Here is a 15,569-nt window from a genome sequence, read left to right on the forward strand (position 1 = left end):
ACACACACACACACACACACACACACACCCACACACACGCATACGCATATACACAAATGCATACACATTTTCATTTGCAAAAGAGCCAATATTTCTCATCAATGAAAATATTATATTTATGTAACCAACATTTTACAGAACATGGTGCGCTTGCTTTTGCTTTTGTTAAGCGCGGAACTGTTTCGGGGGAAGGTTTTTTAACCGGTCTTGTAGACAGGGCCCAGATTCGTCGCTCGCGTTTCCGCTGGCTGTGTCCTCTCGCTGGCTGGGTCCTCTCTGGCTGTGTCCTCTCGCTGGCTGTGTCCTCTCTGGCTGGGTCTTGGGGTTAGCCCTAACCCTAACCCTAACCCTAAGGTCCTCTCGCTGGCTGTGTCCTCTCGCTGGGTGGGTCCTCTTGGCTGTGTCCTCTCGCTGGCTGGGTCCTCTCGCTGGCTGGGTCCTCTCTGGCTGTGTCCTCTCTCTGGGTGGGTCCTCTTGGCTGTGTCCTCTCTCTGGCTGTGTCCTCTCGCTGGCTGTGTCCTCTCGCTGGCTGTGTCCTCTCTGGCTGTGTCCTCTCTGGCTGTGTCCTCTCGCTGGGTGGGTCCTCTCGCTGGCTGTGTCCTCTCTGGCTGTGTCCTCTCTGGCTGTGTCCTCTCTCTGGGTGGGTCCTCTTGGCTGTGTCCTCTCTCTGGCTGTGTCCTCTCGCTGGCTGTGTCCTCTCGCTGGCTGTGTCCTCTCTGGCTGGGTCCTCTCTGGCTGTGTCCTCTCGCTGGCTGTGTCCTCTCTCTGGCTGTGTCCTCTCTCTGGCTGTGTCCTCTCGCTGGCTGTGTCCTCTCTGGCTGTGTCCTCTCGCTGGCTGTGTCCTCTCTGGCTGTGTCCTCTCGCTGGCTGGGTCCTCTCTGGCTGTGTCCTCTCTGGCTGTGTCCTCTCTCTGGCTGTGTCCTCTCGCTGGCTGGGTCCTCTCTGGCTGTGTCCTCTCTCTGGCTGTGTCCTCTCTGGCTGTGTCCTCTCTCTGGCTGTGTCCTCTCGCTGGCTGTGTCCTCTCTCTGGCTGTGTCCTCTCGCTGGCTGGGTCCTCTCGCTGGGTGGGTCCTCTTGGCTGTGTCCTCTCTCTGGCTGTGTCCTCTCGCTGGCTGTGTCCTCTCTGGCTGTGTCCTCTCGCTGGCTGTGTCCTCTCTGGCTGTGTCCTCTCTGGCTGTGTCCTCTCTGGCTGTGTCCTCTCTGGCTGTGTCCTCTCTCTGGCTGTGTCCTCTCTGGCTGTGTCCTCTCTGGCTGTGTCCTCTCTGGCTGTGTCCTCTCTCTGGCTGTGTCCTCTCTGGCTGTGTCCTCTCTGGCTGTGTCCTCTCTGGCTGTGTCCTCTCTGGCTGTGTCCTCTCTCTGGCTGTGTCCTCTCTCTGGCTGTGTCCTCTCTGGCTGTGTCCTCTCTCTGGCTGTGTCCTCTCTCTGGCTGTGTCCTCTCTGGCTGTGTCCTCTCTGGCTGTGTCCTCTCTCTGGCTGTGTCCTCTCTGGCTGTGTCCTCTCTGGCTGTGTCCTCTCTCTGGCTGTGTCCTCTCTCTGGCTGTGTCCTCTCTGGCTGTGTCCTCTCTCTGGCTGTGTCCTCTCTGGCTGTGTCCTCTCTGGCTGTGTCCTCTCTGGCTGTGTCCTCTCTGGCTGTGTCCTCTCTGGCTGTGTCCTCTCTGGCTGTGTCCTCTCTCTGGCTGTGTCCTCTCTGGCTGGGTCCTCTCTGGCTGTGTCCTCTCTCTGGCTGTGTCCTCTCTCTGGCTGTGTCCTCTCTCTGGCTGTGTCCTCTCTCTGGCTGTGTCCTCTCTGGCTGTGTCCTCTCGCTGGCTGTGTCCTCTCTGGCTGTGTCCTCTCGCTGGCTGTGTCCTCTCTGGCTGTGTCCTCTCTGGCTGTGTCCTCTCTCTGGCTGTGTCCTCTCTGGCTGTGTCCTCTCTCTGGCTGTGTCCTCTCTCTGGCTGTGTCCTCTCTCTGGCTGTGTCCTCTCTCTGGCTGTGTCCTCTCTGGCTGGGTCCTCTCTGGCTGTGTCCTCTCTCTGGCTGTGTCCTCTCTCTGGCTGTGTCCTCTCTGGCTGTGTCCTATCTGGCTGTGTCCTCTCTCTGGCTGTGTCCTCTCTGGCTGTGTCCTCTCTGGCTGTGTCCTCTCTGGCTGTGTCCTCTCTCTGGCTGTGTCCTCTCTCTGGCTGTGTCCTCTCTCTGGCTGTGTCCTCTCTCTGGCTGTGTCCTCTCTCTGGCTGTGTCCTCTCTCTGGCTGGGTCCTCTCTGGCTGTGTCCTCTCTCTGGCTGTGTCCTCTCTGGCTGTGTCCTCTCTCTGGCTGTGTCCTCTCTCTGGCTGTGTCCTCTCTGGCTGTGTCCTCTCTCTGGCTGTGTCCTCTCTCTGGCTGTGTCCTCTCTGGCTGTGTCCTATCTGGCTGTGTCCTCTCTCTGGCTGTGTCCTCTCTGGCTGTGTCCTCTCTGGCTGTGTCCTCTCTGGCTGTGTCCTCTCTCTGGCTGTGTCCTCTCTCTGGCTGTGTCCTCTCTCTGGCTGTGTCCTCTCTCTGGCTGTGTCCTCTCTCTGGCTGTGTCCTCTCTCTGGCTGGGTCCTCTCTGGCTGTGTCCTCTCTCTGGCTGTGTCCTCTCTGGCTGTGTCCTCTCTCTGGCTGTGTCCTCTCTCTGGCTGTGTCCTCTCTGGCTGTGTCCTCTCTCTGGCTGTGTCCTCTCTCTGGCTGTGTCCTCTCTGGCTGTGTCCTATCTGGCTGTGTCCTCTCTCTGGCTGTGTCCTCTCTGGCTGTGTCCTCTCTGGCTGTGTCCTCTCTGGCTGTGTCCTCTCTCTGGCTGTGTCCTCTCTCTGGCTGTGTCCTCTCGCTGGCTGTGTCCTCTCTCTGGCTGTGTCCTCTCTGGCTGTGTCCTCTCTCTGGCTGTGTCCTCTCTGGCTGTGTCCTCTCTCTGGCTGTGTCCTCTCTCTGGCTGTGTCCTCTCTCTGGCTGTGTCCTCTCTGGCTGTGTCCTCTCTCTGGCTGTGTCCTCTCTGGCTGTGTCCTCTCGCTGGCTGTGTCCTCTCTGGCTGTGTCCTCTCTCTGGCTGTGTCCTCTCGCTGGCTGTGTCCTTTCGCTGGCTGTGTCCTCTCTCTGGCTGTGTCCTCTCTGGCTGTGTCCTCTCTGGCTGTGTCCTCTCTCTGGCTGTGTCCTCTCTGGCTGTGTCCTCTCTGGCTGTGTCCTCTCTCTGGCTGTGTCCTCTCTCTGGCTGTGTCCTCTCTCTGGCTGTGTCCTCTCTGGCTGTGTCCTCTCTCTGGCTGTGTCCTCTCTCTGGCTGTGTCCTCTCTCTGGCTGTGTCCTCTCTGGCTGTGTCCTCTCTCTGGCTGTGTCCTCTCTCTGGCTGTGTCCTCTCTGGCTGTGTCCTCTCTCTGGCTGTGTCCTCTCTGGCTGTGTCCTCTCTGGCTGTGTCCTCTCTCTGGCTGTGTCCTCTCTGGCTGTGTCCTATCTGGCTGTGTCCTCTCTCTGGCTGTGTCCTCTCTGGCTGTGTCCTCTCTGGCTGTGTCCTCTCTGGCTGTGTCCTCTCTCTGGCTGTGTCCTCTCTGGCTGTGTCCTCTCTGGCTGTGTCCTCTCTGGCTGTGTCCTCTCTGGCTGTGTCCTCTCTCTGGCTGTGTCCTCTCTGGCTGTGTCCTCTCTCTGGCTGTGTCCTCTCTGGCTGTGTCCTCTCTGGCTGTGTCCTATCTGGCTGTGTCCTCTCTCTGGCTGTGTCCTCTCTCTGGCTGTGTCCTCTCTGGCTGTGTCCTATCTGGCTGTGTCCTCTCTCTGGCTGTGTCCTCTCTGGCTGTGTCCTCTCTGGCTGTGTCCTCTCTGGCTGTGTCCTCTCTCTGGCTGTGTCCTCTCTCTGGCTGTGTCCTCTCGCTGGCTGTGTCCTCTCTCTGGCTGTGTCCTCTCTGGCTGTGTCCTCTCTCTGGCTGTGTCCTCTCTGGCTGTGTCCTCTCTCTGGCTGTGTCCTCTCTCTGGCTGTGTCCTCTCTCTGGCTGTGTCCTCTCTGGCTGTGTCCTCTCTCTGGCTGTGTCCTCTCTGGCTGTGTCCTCTCGCTGGCTGTGTCCTCTCTGGCTGTGTCCTCTCGCTGGCTGTGTCCTCTCGCTGGCTGTGTCCTCTCTCTGGCTGTGTCCTCTCTCTGGCTGTGTCCTCTCTGGCTGTGTCCTCTCTGGCTGTGTCCTCTCTCTGGCTGTGTCCTCTCTGGCTGTGTCCTCTCTGGCTGTGTCCTCTCTCTGGCTGTGTCCTCTCTCTGGCTGTGTCCTCTCTCTGGCTGTGTCCTCTCTGGCTGTGTCCTCTCTCTGGCTGTGTCCTCTCTCTGGCTGTGTCCTCTCTCTGGCTGTGTCCTCTCTGGCTGTGTCCTCTCTCTGGCTGTGTCCTCTCTCTGGCTGTGTCCTCTCTGGCTGTGTCCTCTCTCTGGCTGTGTCCTCTCTGGCTGTGTCCTCTCTGGCTGTGTCCTCTCTCTGGCTGTGTCCTCTCTGGCTGTGTCCTATCTGGCTGTGTCCTCTCTCTGGCTGTGTCCTCTCTGGCTGTGTCCTCTCTGGCTGTGTCCTCTCTGGCTGTGTCCTCTCTCTGGCTGTGTCCTCTCTGGCTGTGTCCTCTCTGGCTGTGTCCTCTCTGGCTGTGTCCTCTCTGGCTGTGTCCTCTCTCTGGCTGTGTCCTCTCTGGCTGTGTCCTCTCTCTGGCTGTGTCCTCTCTGGCTGTGTCCTCTCTGGCTGTGTCCTATCTGGCTGTGTCCTCTCTCTGGCTGTGTCCTCTCTCTGGCTGTGTCCTCTCTGGCTGTGTCCTATCTGGCTGTGTCCTCTCTCTGGCTGTGTCCTCTCTGGCTGTGTCCTCTCTCTGGCTGTGTCCTCTCTCTGGCTGTGTCCTCTCTCTGGCTGTGTCCTCTCTCTGGCTGTGTCCTCTCTCTGGCTGTGTCCTCTCTCTGGCTGTGTCCTCTCTCTGGCTGTGTCCTCTCTCTGGCTGTGTCCTCTCTCTGGCTGTGTCCTCTCTGGCTGTGTCCTCTCTCTGGCTGTGTCCTCTCTCTGGCTGTGTCCTCTCTGGCTGTGTCCTCTCTCTGGCTGTGTCCTCTCTCTGGCTGTGTCCTCTCTGGCTGTGTCCTCTCTGGCTGTGTCCTCTCTGGCTGTGTCCTCTCTCTGGCTGTGTCCTCTCTGGCTGTGTCCTCTCTGGCTGTGTCCTCTCTCTGGCTGTGTCCTCTCTGGCTGTGTCCTCTCTGGCTGTGTCCTCTCTCTGGCTGTGTCCTCTCGCTGGCTGTGTCCTCTCTCTGGCTGTGTCCTCTCTCTGGCTGTGTCCTCTCTCTGGCTGTGTCCTCTCTGGCTGTGTCCTCTCTGGCTGTGTCCTCTCTGGCTGTGTCCTCTCTGGCTGTGTCCTCTCTCTGGCTGTGTCCTCTCTCTGGCTGTGTCCTCTCTGGCTGTGTCCTCTCTCTGGCTGTGTCCTCTCTCTGGCTGTGTCCTCTCTCTGGCTGTGTCCTCTCTGGCTGTGTCCTCTCTCTGGCTGTGTCCTCTCTCTGGCTGTGTCCTCTCTGGCTGTGTCCTCTCTCTGGCTGTGTCCTCTCTGGCTGTGTCCTCTCTGGCTGTGTCCTCTCTCTGGCTGTGTCCTCTCTGGCTGTGTCCTATCTGGCTGTGTCCTCTCTCTGGCTGTGTCCTCTCTGGCTGTGTCCTCTCTGGCTGTGTCCTCTCTGGCTGTGTCCTCTCTCTGGCTGTGTCCTCTCTGGCTGTGTCCTCTCTGGCTGTGTCCTCTCTGGCTGTGTCCTCTCTGGCTGTGTCCTCTCTCTGGCTGTGTCCTCTCTGGCTGTGTCCTCTCTCTGGCTGTGTCCTCTCTGGCTGTGTCCTCTCTGGCTGTGTCCTATCTGGCTGTGTCCTCTCTCTGGCTGTGTCCTCTCTCTGGCTGTGTCCTCTCTGGCTGTGTCCTATCTGGCTGTGTCCTCTCTCTGGCTGTGTCCTCTCTGGCTGTGTCCTCTCTGGCTGTGTCCTCTCTGGCTGTGTCCTCTCTCTGGCTGTGTCCTCTCTCTGGCTGTGTCCTCTCGCTGGCTGTGTCCTCTCTCTGGCTGTGTCCTCTCTGGCTGTGTCCTCTCTCTGGCTGTGTCCTCTCTGGCTGTGTCCTCTCTCTGGCTGTGTCCTCTCTCTGGCTGTGTCCTCTCTCTGGCTGTGTCCTCTCTGGCTGTGTCCTCTCTCTGGCTGTGTCCTCTCTGGCTGTGTCCTCTCGCTGGCTGTGTCCTCTCTGGCTGTGTCCTCTCTCTGGCTGTGTCCTCTCGCTGGCTGTGTCCTCTCTCTGGCTGTGTCCTCTCTCTGGCTGTGTCCTCTCTGGCTGTGTCCTCTCTGGCTGTGTCCTCTCTCTGGCTGTGTCCTCTCTGGCTGTGTCCTCTCTGGCTGTGTCCTCTCTCTGGCTGTGTCCTCTCTCTGGCTGTGTCCTCTCTCTGGCTGTGTCCTCTCTGGCTGTGTCCTCTCTCTGGCTGTGTCCTCTCTCTGGCTGTGTCCTCTCTCTGGCTGTGTCCTCTCTGGCTGTGTCCTCTCTCTGGCTGTGTCCTCTCTCTGGCTGTGTCCTCTCTGGCTGTGTCCTCTCTCTGGCTGTGTCCTCTCTGGCTGTGTCCTCTCTGGCTGTGTCCTCTCTCTGGCTGTGTCCTCTCTGGCTGTGTCCTATCTGGCTGTGTCCTCTCTCTGGCTGTGTCCTCTCTGGCTGTGTCCTCTCTGGCTGTGTCCTCTCTGGCTGTGTCCTCTCTCTGGCTGTGTCCTCTCTGGCTGTGTCCTCTCTGGCTGTGTCCTCTCTGGCTGTGTCCTCTCTGGCTGTGTCCTCTCTCTGGCTGTGTCCTCTCTGGCTGTGTCCTCTCTCTGGCTGTGTCCTCTCTGGCTGTGTCCTCTCTGGCTGGGTCCTCTCTGGCTGTGTCCTCTCTCTGGCTGTGTCCTCTCTCTGGCTGTGTCCTCTCTGGCTGTGTCCTCTCTGGCTGTGTCCTCTCTGGCTGTGTCCTCTCTCTGGCTGTGTCCTCTCTCTGGCTGTGTCCTCTCTCTGGCTGTGTCCTCTCTCTGGCTGTGTCCTCTCTCTGGCTGTGTCCTCTCTCTGGCTGTGTCCTCTCTCTGGCTGTGTCCTCTCTCTGGCTGTGTCCTCTCTCTGGCTGTGTCCTCTCTCTGGCTGTGTCCTCTCTGGCTGTGTCCTCTCTCTGGCTGTGTCCTCTCTCTGGCTGTGTCCTCTCTGGCTGTGTCCTCTCTCTGGCTGTGTCCTCTCTCTGGCTGTGTCCTCTCTGGCTGTGTCCTCTCTGGCTGTGTCCTCTCTGGCTGTGTCCTCTCTCTGGCTGTGTCCTCTCTGGCTGTGTCCTCTCTGGCTGTGTCCTCTCTCTGGCTGTGTCCTCTCTGGCTGTGTCCTCTCTGGCTGTGTCCTCTCTCTGGCTGTGTCCTCTCGCTGGCTGTGTCCTCTCTCTGGCTGTGTCCTCTCTCTGGCTGTGTCCTCTCTCTGGCTGTGTCCTCTCTGGCTGTGTCCTCTCTGGCTGTGTCCTCTCTGGCTGTGTCCTCTCTCTGGCTGTGTCCTCTCGCTGGCTGTGTCCTCTCTGGCTGTGTCCTCTCTGGCTGTGTCCTCTCGCTGGCTGTGTCCTCTCTGGCTGTGTCCTCTCTGGCTGTGTCCTCTCTGGCTGTGTCCTCTCTGGCTGTGTCCTCTCGCTGGCTGTGTCCTCTCTCTGGCTGTGTCCTCTCTGGCTGTGTCCTCTCTCTGGCTGTGTCCTCTCGCTGGCTGTGTCCTCTCGCTGGCTGTGTCCTCTCTGGCTGTGTCCTCTCTCTGGCTGGGTCCTCTCTGGCTGTGTCCTCTCTGGCTGTGTCCTCTCTGGCTGTGTCCTCTCTCTGGCTGTGTCCTCTCTGGCTGTGTCCTCTCTGGCTGTGTCCTCTCGCTGGCTGTGTCCTCTCTGGCTGTGTCCTCTCTGGCTGTGTCCTCTCTGGCTGTGTCCTCTCGCTGGCTGTGTCCTTTCGCTGGCTGTGTCCTCTCTGGCTGTGTCCTCTCTGGCTGTGTCCTCTCGCTGGCTGTGTCCTCTCTGGCTGTGTCCTCTCTGGCTGTGTCCTCTCTGGCTGTGTCCTCTCGCTGGCTGTGTCCTCTCTCTGGCTGGGTCCTCTCTGGCTGTGTCCTCTCTGGCTGTGTCCTCTCTGGCTGTGTCCTCTCTCTGGCTGTGTCCTCTCTGGCTGTGTCCTCTCTGGCTGTGTCCTCTCGCTGGCTGTGTCCTCTCTGGCTGTGTCCTCTCTCTGGCTGTGTCCTCTCGCTGGCTGTGTCCTCTCTGGCTGTGTCCTCTCTGGCTGTGTCCTCTCTGGCTGTGTCCTCTCTGGCTGTGTCCTCTCTGGCTGTGTCCTTTCGCTGGCTGTGTCCTCTCTCTGGCTGTGTCCTCTCGCTGGCTGGGTCCTCTCTGGCTGTGTCCTCTCGCTGGCTGGGTCCTCTCGCTGGCTGGGTCCTCTTGGCTGTGTCCTCTCGCTGGGTGGGTCCTCTCGCTGGCTGGGGCCTCTCTGGCTGTGTCCTCTCGCTGGCTGTGTCCTCTCTGGCTGTGTCCTCTCGCTGGGTGGGTCCTCTTGGCTGTGTCCTCTCGCTGGCTGTGTCCTCTCGCTGGCTTTGCTGTTGCTTATCTTTCTCCCGCATCTGGTTTGTCTTGCTGAGGCCAATGTGAAAAAAAAGTCTGCTGTCATGGTCACATATGAGACTATTTGTTTCTTGTTATGATGATCTGCCCGAAGCCATCAACTTGAGATAGGCCCCCCCCCCCCCCCTGACGAAATGTTTTGATAAACACAGATAGAGCACGCTCTGACAGGCAAATGTCCTATACTCACTTTGGAGTTATTTTATCTGACATCCTTAATTGTCATGCAAGGGCTGCGTTCGTTGACAGAAAGTTGTGTGTCCAAGCTGTTACATAGCCACAGCTGATAATGAACGTGACGAGCTCAATATGTCATTCTGTAAGTGTGACGAGCTCAACATGTCATTCTGTCAGTGTGACGAGCGCAATAATCATTCTGTCAGTGTGACGAGCTCAACATGTCATTCTGTCAGTGTGACGAGCGCAATAATCATTCTGTCAGTGTGACGAGCGCAATAATCATTCTGTCAGTGTGGATTGCACGCTATGGAAGCGAACTTGTCATCTTCTTCTTCTTCGTTCATGGGCTCAAACTCTCACGTACACTCATGTTATTTTTTTCTCCGTTTTTATATTTAGTCAAGTTTTGACTAAATATTTTAACATCGAGGGGGAATCGAAACGAGGGTCGTGGTGTATGTGCGTGTGTGCGTGCGTGTGTGCGTGCGTGTGTGTGTGTGTAGAGCGATTCAGACTAAACTACTGGACCGATCTTTATGAAATTTGACATGAGAGTTCCTGGGTATGAAATCCCCGAACGTTTTTTTCATTTTTTTGATAAATGTCTTTGATGACGTCATATCCGGCTTTTCGTGAAAGTTGAGGCGGCACTGTCACGCCCTCATTTTTCAACCAAATTGGTTGAAATTTTGGTCAAGTAATCTTCGACGAAGCCCGGACTTCGGTATTGCATTTCAGCTTGGTGGCTTAAAAATTAATTAATGACTTTGGTCATTAAAAATCTGAAAATTGTAAAAAAAATTAAAAATTTATAAAACGATCCAAATTTACGTTTATCTTATTCTCCATCATTTGCTGATTCCAAAAACATATAAATATGTTATATTTGGATTAAAAACAAGCTCTGAAAATTAAACATATAAAAATTATTATCAAATTTGTTTTTTCGAAATCAATTTAAAAACACTTTCATCTTATTCCTTGTCGGTTCCTGATTCCAAAAATATATAGATATGATATGTTTGGATTAAAAACACGCTCAGAAAGTTAAAACGAAGAGAGGTACAGAAAAGCGTGCTATCCTTCTCAGCGCAACGAATACCCCGCTCTTCTTGTCAATTCCACGGGCACTGCCTTTGCCACGGGCGGTGGAGTGACGATGCTACGAGTATACGGTCTTGCTGCGTTGCGTAGCGTTCAGTTTCATTCTGTGAGTTCGACAGCTACTTGACTAAATATTGTATTTTCGCCTTACGCGACTTGTTGTTAGTTTGTCACGAGTGGGTTGTTACGCGTATGACCGTTTTTACCCCGCCATTAGACAGCCATACGCCGCTTTCGGACGATAGTTTTTTTTTCAGGTTTGTTTTCACGAATGGGTTGTTACGTGCATGACCGTTTTTACCCCGCCATTGGACAGCCATACGCCGATTTTGGACAATGCAAGCTAGCAATTTACGTGTTGCTATAAATCATCGAAATCTGACATGGATCACAGGATTTGTTTCCGTGTGTACTTGGTGTTGTGCCTGCGTGTACACACGAAGGGGGGGGGGGGGGGGGGGGTAAGGCACTAGCAGGTCTGCACATTAGTTGACCCGGGAGATGGGAACATCTACACTTGCTATCTACTTAACATTGCATATGCCTCAGTTTATCTCTCGTCTGCCACAATCTGCTTTCTCTCCCGGTAACACGCTCACAAGCCAAACAAAGTTCCAGGGCGCTGTACCTTTCTACGGGGGGAGTCAGGGGCGGGAGAGAGAGCGTTGCATGACAAACACCGGCTCAGTGAGCGAGTTCGCCATGTTGGATGACCGTTCAGTGAGGAAGAGTTTGAGGCCAGGGGCCAGTTTCATAAGATAGCAGTGAACCGACTGACAGTCGATCGACTGCCCCGAAAAGCGCGTTTCATGAGCGAATCACCGTCACCCGCGGACAACCGCAGTCGACCGACTGTACAGTAATCCGAATGGCCAAGTCGAAGGCTAAATTTAGCAACATTACCACTTCCGTTTGCTCATTCGCACGTGGAAATGGCCGATTTCGAAGAAAAAACTAGTCTCGGCCCGCTCAAAATAACAATGACCGAGACTTTCAGTAATTGCTTCGCGTGACGTCTAACCCTCTTACGCCATAATGTGACGTCTTCAAGACATAACCCTGACTTGTCTCCAGGATTACTGCGTCATGATAGATAAATTTCGCAGAACAATCTCAAGGTTTGGCTCACAATCCAAAAAAGTGTGAGCATTCTGCCATTGACTGTGCGGATAATTACATTTATTTTCGGTTTACCGCAGTAAGCCGAACACAGTGTTGGGGGGAGAGCATCGCCGTGTTTGGTCGACTTCCGGTGAGACGACCCGCAGTCGGCCGACTGACATTTTGTTCGTGAAACCCGATGACGTCGGATTACTGTGGTTCTCTCGGACAACTGCAGTTGGTCGACTGTGTTTCTGGCTTATGAAACTGGCCCCTGGACTGGCGTGCCGGTCTGGGCATCGAGCACTCCTCCCATGGATGAGATCCACATTACAGCGCATGGCGTCCAGAAACTGATGGCGAACTTGAATCCAAACAAGGCGACAGGACCTGATGGGATTAGCCCACGAGTTCTCAAAGAACTGGCAAAGGAGCTGGCACCAGGGGCCAGTTTCATAAGCCAGAAACACAGTCGACCAACTGCAGTTTTCCGAGAGAACCACAGTAATCCGACGTTATCGGGTTTCACGAAAAAAATTTCAGTCGGCCGACTGCGGGTCGTCTCACCGGAAGTCGGCCAAACACGGTGATGCTCTCCCCCCAACGCTGTGTTCGGCTTACTGCGGTAAACCGAAAATAAATGTAATTATCCGCACAGTCAATGGCAGAATGCTCACACTTTTTTGGATTGTGAGCCAAACCTTGTGATTGTTCTTCGAAATGATCTATCATGACGCAGTAATCCAGGAGACAAGTCAGGGTTATGTCTTGAAGACGTCACATTATGGCGTAAGAGGGTTAGACGTCACGCGAAGGAATTACTGAAAGTCTCGGTCATTGTTATTTTGAGCGGGCCGAGACTTGTTTTTTCTTCGAAATCGGCCATTTTCACGTGCGAATGAGCAAACGGAAGTGGTAATGTTGCTAAATTTAGCCCTCGACTTGGCCATTCGGATTACTGTACAGTCGGTCGACTGCGGTTGTCCGCGAGTGACGGTGATTCGCTCATGAAACGCGCTTTTCGGTGACCCGGCGATCAACCACAGTCCATCGACTGGGCAGTCGATCGACTGTCAGTCGGTTCACTGCTATCTTATGAAACTGGCCCCTGGCCTCACCGCCGTCTTCCAGTCATCACTTACCACCGGCTCAGTTCCAGCTGACTGGAAGGACGCGCACGTCACTCCGATCTTCACAAAGGGAGAGAAGTACAATCCAGCCAATTACAGGCCGGTGTCTCTCACCTGCGTGGCGTGCAAGCTCATGGAGCAGATCGTGGTGAGCGCCATGCTGCAACATTTTGACAACAACGACGTCCTCGACGATAATCAACACGGCTTTCGTCGAAGCCGGTCCTGCGAGACTCAGCTCCTAGACTTCACTGAAGAGCTCACGAGCAACCTGGAGGGTGGGAAGCAGACGGACATGTTGATCATGGATCTGGCGAAAGCATTTGATCGCGTCAACCACATAGCCTGCTTACCCACAAACTCCGAAACGTCGGTGTCCGAGGGGCTGTACTTGCTTGGATCGAGAACTTTCTCCATCAAAGACGTCAGGCCGTGGTGGTGAACGGCAGTCGCTCCTCGTTTGGCAGCGTCCGCTCAGGGGTGCCGCAGGGCTCGGTGCTGGGGCCGACGCTATTCTTAGCGTACATTAACGACCTCCCGGAGAGACTGACCTCACTAGCGCGCCTGTTTGCGGATGACACTGCAGTGTACAGGGTGGTGACTAGCGTAAATAACCAGGCCCAGCTACAACAAGACCTCCATCGCCTAGCCGAGTGGGAGAAGAACTGGGACATGCAGTTCCACCCTGCAAAGTGCAACACCCTGCCTGTTACGAGGAGCAGACGCCCACTACAGCCCTCTTACCAGCTCCACGGGCATACGCTGGAGACAGTGAAGGCGGTCAAGTACCTGGGTGTGACCATTCAGAGTGACCTGTGCTGGAACGACCACATCAACAACATCGTCAGCAAGGCAAACAAGACCCTGGGGTTCCTGCGGCGCAATCTGAAGATCTCATCAAGATCCGTGAAAGAGCAGGCGTACAAGGCCTTTGTCAGGCCTATCTTGGAGTACGCCTCGTCAGTATGGGACCCGCACACCCAGAAGAACATCGACAAGCTGGAGGCCGTCCAGAGACGAGCTGCCAAGTCAGTGCAAGTCAAGTCAAGTTGTATTCCAAGAAAACCCCGTGAGGGTACATGGAAAATTAAAAAACACGATAAAAACACATTTCATTCAACACCAAATAAAAGGAACTAAAACAAAAAGAAATCAGACTATTTACAGAAAAGGGAGTTGAGGGGTGAGGGAGAGCAAAAACAATACAAGAAACAATTCAACAATAATAATAATAATAATAATAATAATAATAATAATAATAATAATAATAATAATAATAATAATAATAATAATAATAAAACACTACAAGTGCAAAGTGATTACATACATTTCTTTACTATGGGAAATGGGGGGGAGGGGGGGTGATGGGTGGGTTAACATAAGGACAAAAATACTATTACAAACAACACAAAACAGATAACGGAGTATAAAGCTAAAAGAGAATTACATTTTACTCGCTTCTCAAACAGTCCATGACAAGTGTCATGAACTTTGCGAGTTTTAGCAATAAACTCTTTTTTGTAGTGGAAAAAAGCTCTCTGAATTTAACTGAATTGGGGCGGGCATAATAATAGCACCGTAACAACTGTTTTCTATAATTGGTAAAAAAAGGACATACAAAAATATAATGGAACTCGTCCCCAAGGTCACCTGATGAACATTTGTGACAGATTCTGTCTTGTCTGGGAATACCAAGAGTCCTACCTTTTTGTATAGGCAATTTATGATTCAGTGTTCTAAATTTTAAAACAGCGTTTGCTAAATTAACCGGCAGGATGGACAAGTACTTTTCAAACTCGAAATTCTCTTTATACATTCTATAATTATAATAAAACTCATTGTTATTTATTTCTGAATGCCAGGTTTGGACAAATTGGTCTTGTAGCCTATTTTTCATCAGTGCTTTGAAAGTATTAAAATAATCACCATCCGTTACATTATTGATAGTTTGATTGTGCCAAAAATCACTAAAGCCTAACTCATTTAGAACACCATGGACAGAAAGCAAAAATTTTGACTTGTATACACCAGATTCGTACATTTTAAACAAAAAACGATATGTCACACAAGAAAGTTTGTCAGAACCATTAGAAAATGCAAGTTTGTACCAAAAATTCAACATACGACATTTCGCTTGAATACTTACAGGGAACTGACCTAATTCACCCAAAACCATGTTTGTTGGTGTTGATTTGCCAACTTTCAAAATCATTTTAAAAAATCGTATCTGTAATTTGTTAGCTAAATCAGACATGTAAGGGCACCACACTTCAGAACCGTAAAGTAAAATAGGGACCACAGTTTTTTCAAAGAGGTCAATTTGGACATCAAGAGGCAAAAACAGTTTTCTAGTTTTACGTAATAAAGCAAACATGGCCTTGGAGGCACGGTCATACAAATTCTTCTGTGCAACAGTAAATTTACCATTGTAGCTAAATTTAATACCCAGGTATTGAAAATCATACACAATATCAAGTTTCCGACCATTGAATGTAAATGTCGGAACTGTTCTTACTTTCCCTCTTGAGAAAATCATTACTTTTGTTTTAGTTACATTCAATTTCAAAAACCAATCTTTACAATATCTGTCCATAATATCTAGAGCGATCTGCAAGGATTCTCGCGATTCAGCAAAAATAACCGTATCGTCAGCATACAACAAAATGAACAACCCATACAGAACGATTCGTCTGCAACCGCTACCACAACACGTCAAGTGTCAGCCGGATGCTGGACTCCCTTGGGTGGCAGTCTCTGGAGGAGCGCAGGAAGCTTGCCCGCCTATCGATGCTCTACAAGATCACGAACAGCATCGTCCACTGTCCGGGCATCAAGTCGAAGCTGGCCCCTTTACCACCACGCCAGCGAAGAGGCCATTGCCAGCAGTTCGGCCTCATCACCTGCCGCACTCAGTATCGGAGTGCCGCTTTTCTACCCAGCACAGTGAAGGACTGGAACTCTCTACCAGCAGCTGTCGTCGAGGCCCGCACTGTCGACACCTTTGTGTCGCGCGCCTCGCACTAAACCAGCAGCCACTGTGACTCATGTCCCCTCCCCCCATACTCCCCAACCTGTGAATTTTAATGGACTTTGGATGCTGGAAACGCTGCTTTACTGGACTTGCGCAACATCCCATCAAGTGCCGAAATAATCACTACTGTTGATTGTGGGCAGTAATGGAAAGACAAGACAAGACAAGACTTCGGTTCACACACAGGAAAAAGTCACAACAGCGCAAAAGCAACCCAACCGACACTCGAAATAACACTGTAGCGATGGCAAGTCACAATACACTCTCACACAGTCACGAATGAGCACAGAAAAGACGTAAATATCCAACTAGAACACGAAAAAGCACAATAACGCCGGAGCGTTACACAAAAGCAGGCACTGACATCCGAGCCTCGCTGCCATCAAATGCCCAACAAAAAAAGAAAACAAGTTCGAACTGAAAGTTTCTGTTTTCCCGATAGTCGCATGACATTTATT

At 53.0% G+C, this 15,569-nt stretch overlaps 1 protein-coding gene across 1 annotated transcript; it reads right to left on the reverse strand.

Moving 5' to 3' along the window:
* Nucleotides 1-197: 197 nt before the first annotated feature.
* LOC138958096 (balbiani ring protein 6-like) lies at nt 198-8,564 on the reverse strand. Its single transcript, XM_070329163.1, has 2 exons — nt 8,262-8,564; nt 198-716 (listed from the first exon to the last, which is right to left on the reverse strand). Exons 1-2 carry the CDS (start codon nt 8,562-8,564, stop codon nt 198-200), a joined length of 822 nt encoding a protein of 273 aa, XP_070185264.1.
* Nucleotides 8,565-15,569: the final 7,005 nt, after the last annotated feature.

This window comes from Littorina saxatilis, linkage group LG1 (genome assembly GCF_037325665.1).
Source record: "Littorina saxatilis isolate snail1 linkage group LG1, US_GU_Lsax_2.0, whole genome shotgun sequence".
NCBI lineage: Eukaryota > Metazoa > Mollusca > Gastropoda > Littorinimorpha > Littorinidae > Littorina > Littorina saxatilis.

Bases quoted from the DNA above. Each gene is read 5' to 3' on its own strand.
- LOC138958096 (XM_070329163.1), bottom strand. From the start codon at position 8,564: ATGCGGGAGAAAGATAAGCAACAGCAAAGCCAGCGAGAGGACACAGCC. The intron at 717-8,261 runs GCCAGAGAGGAC...GGACCCAGCCAG, and splicing joins ACACAGCCAGAGAGGACACA to AGAGGACACAGCCAGCGAGA.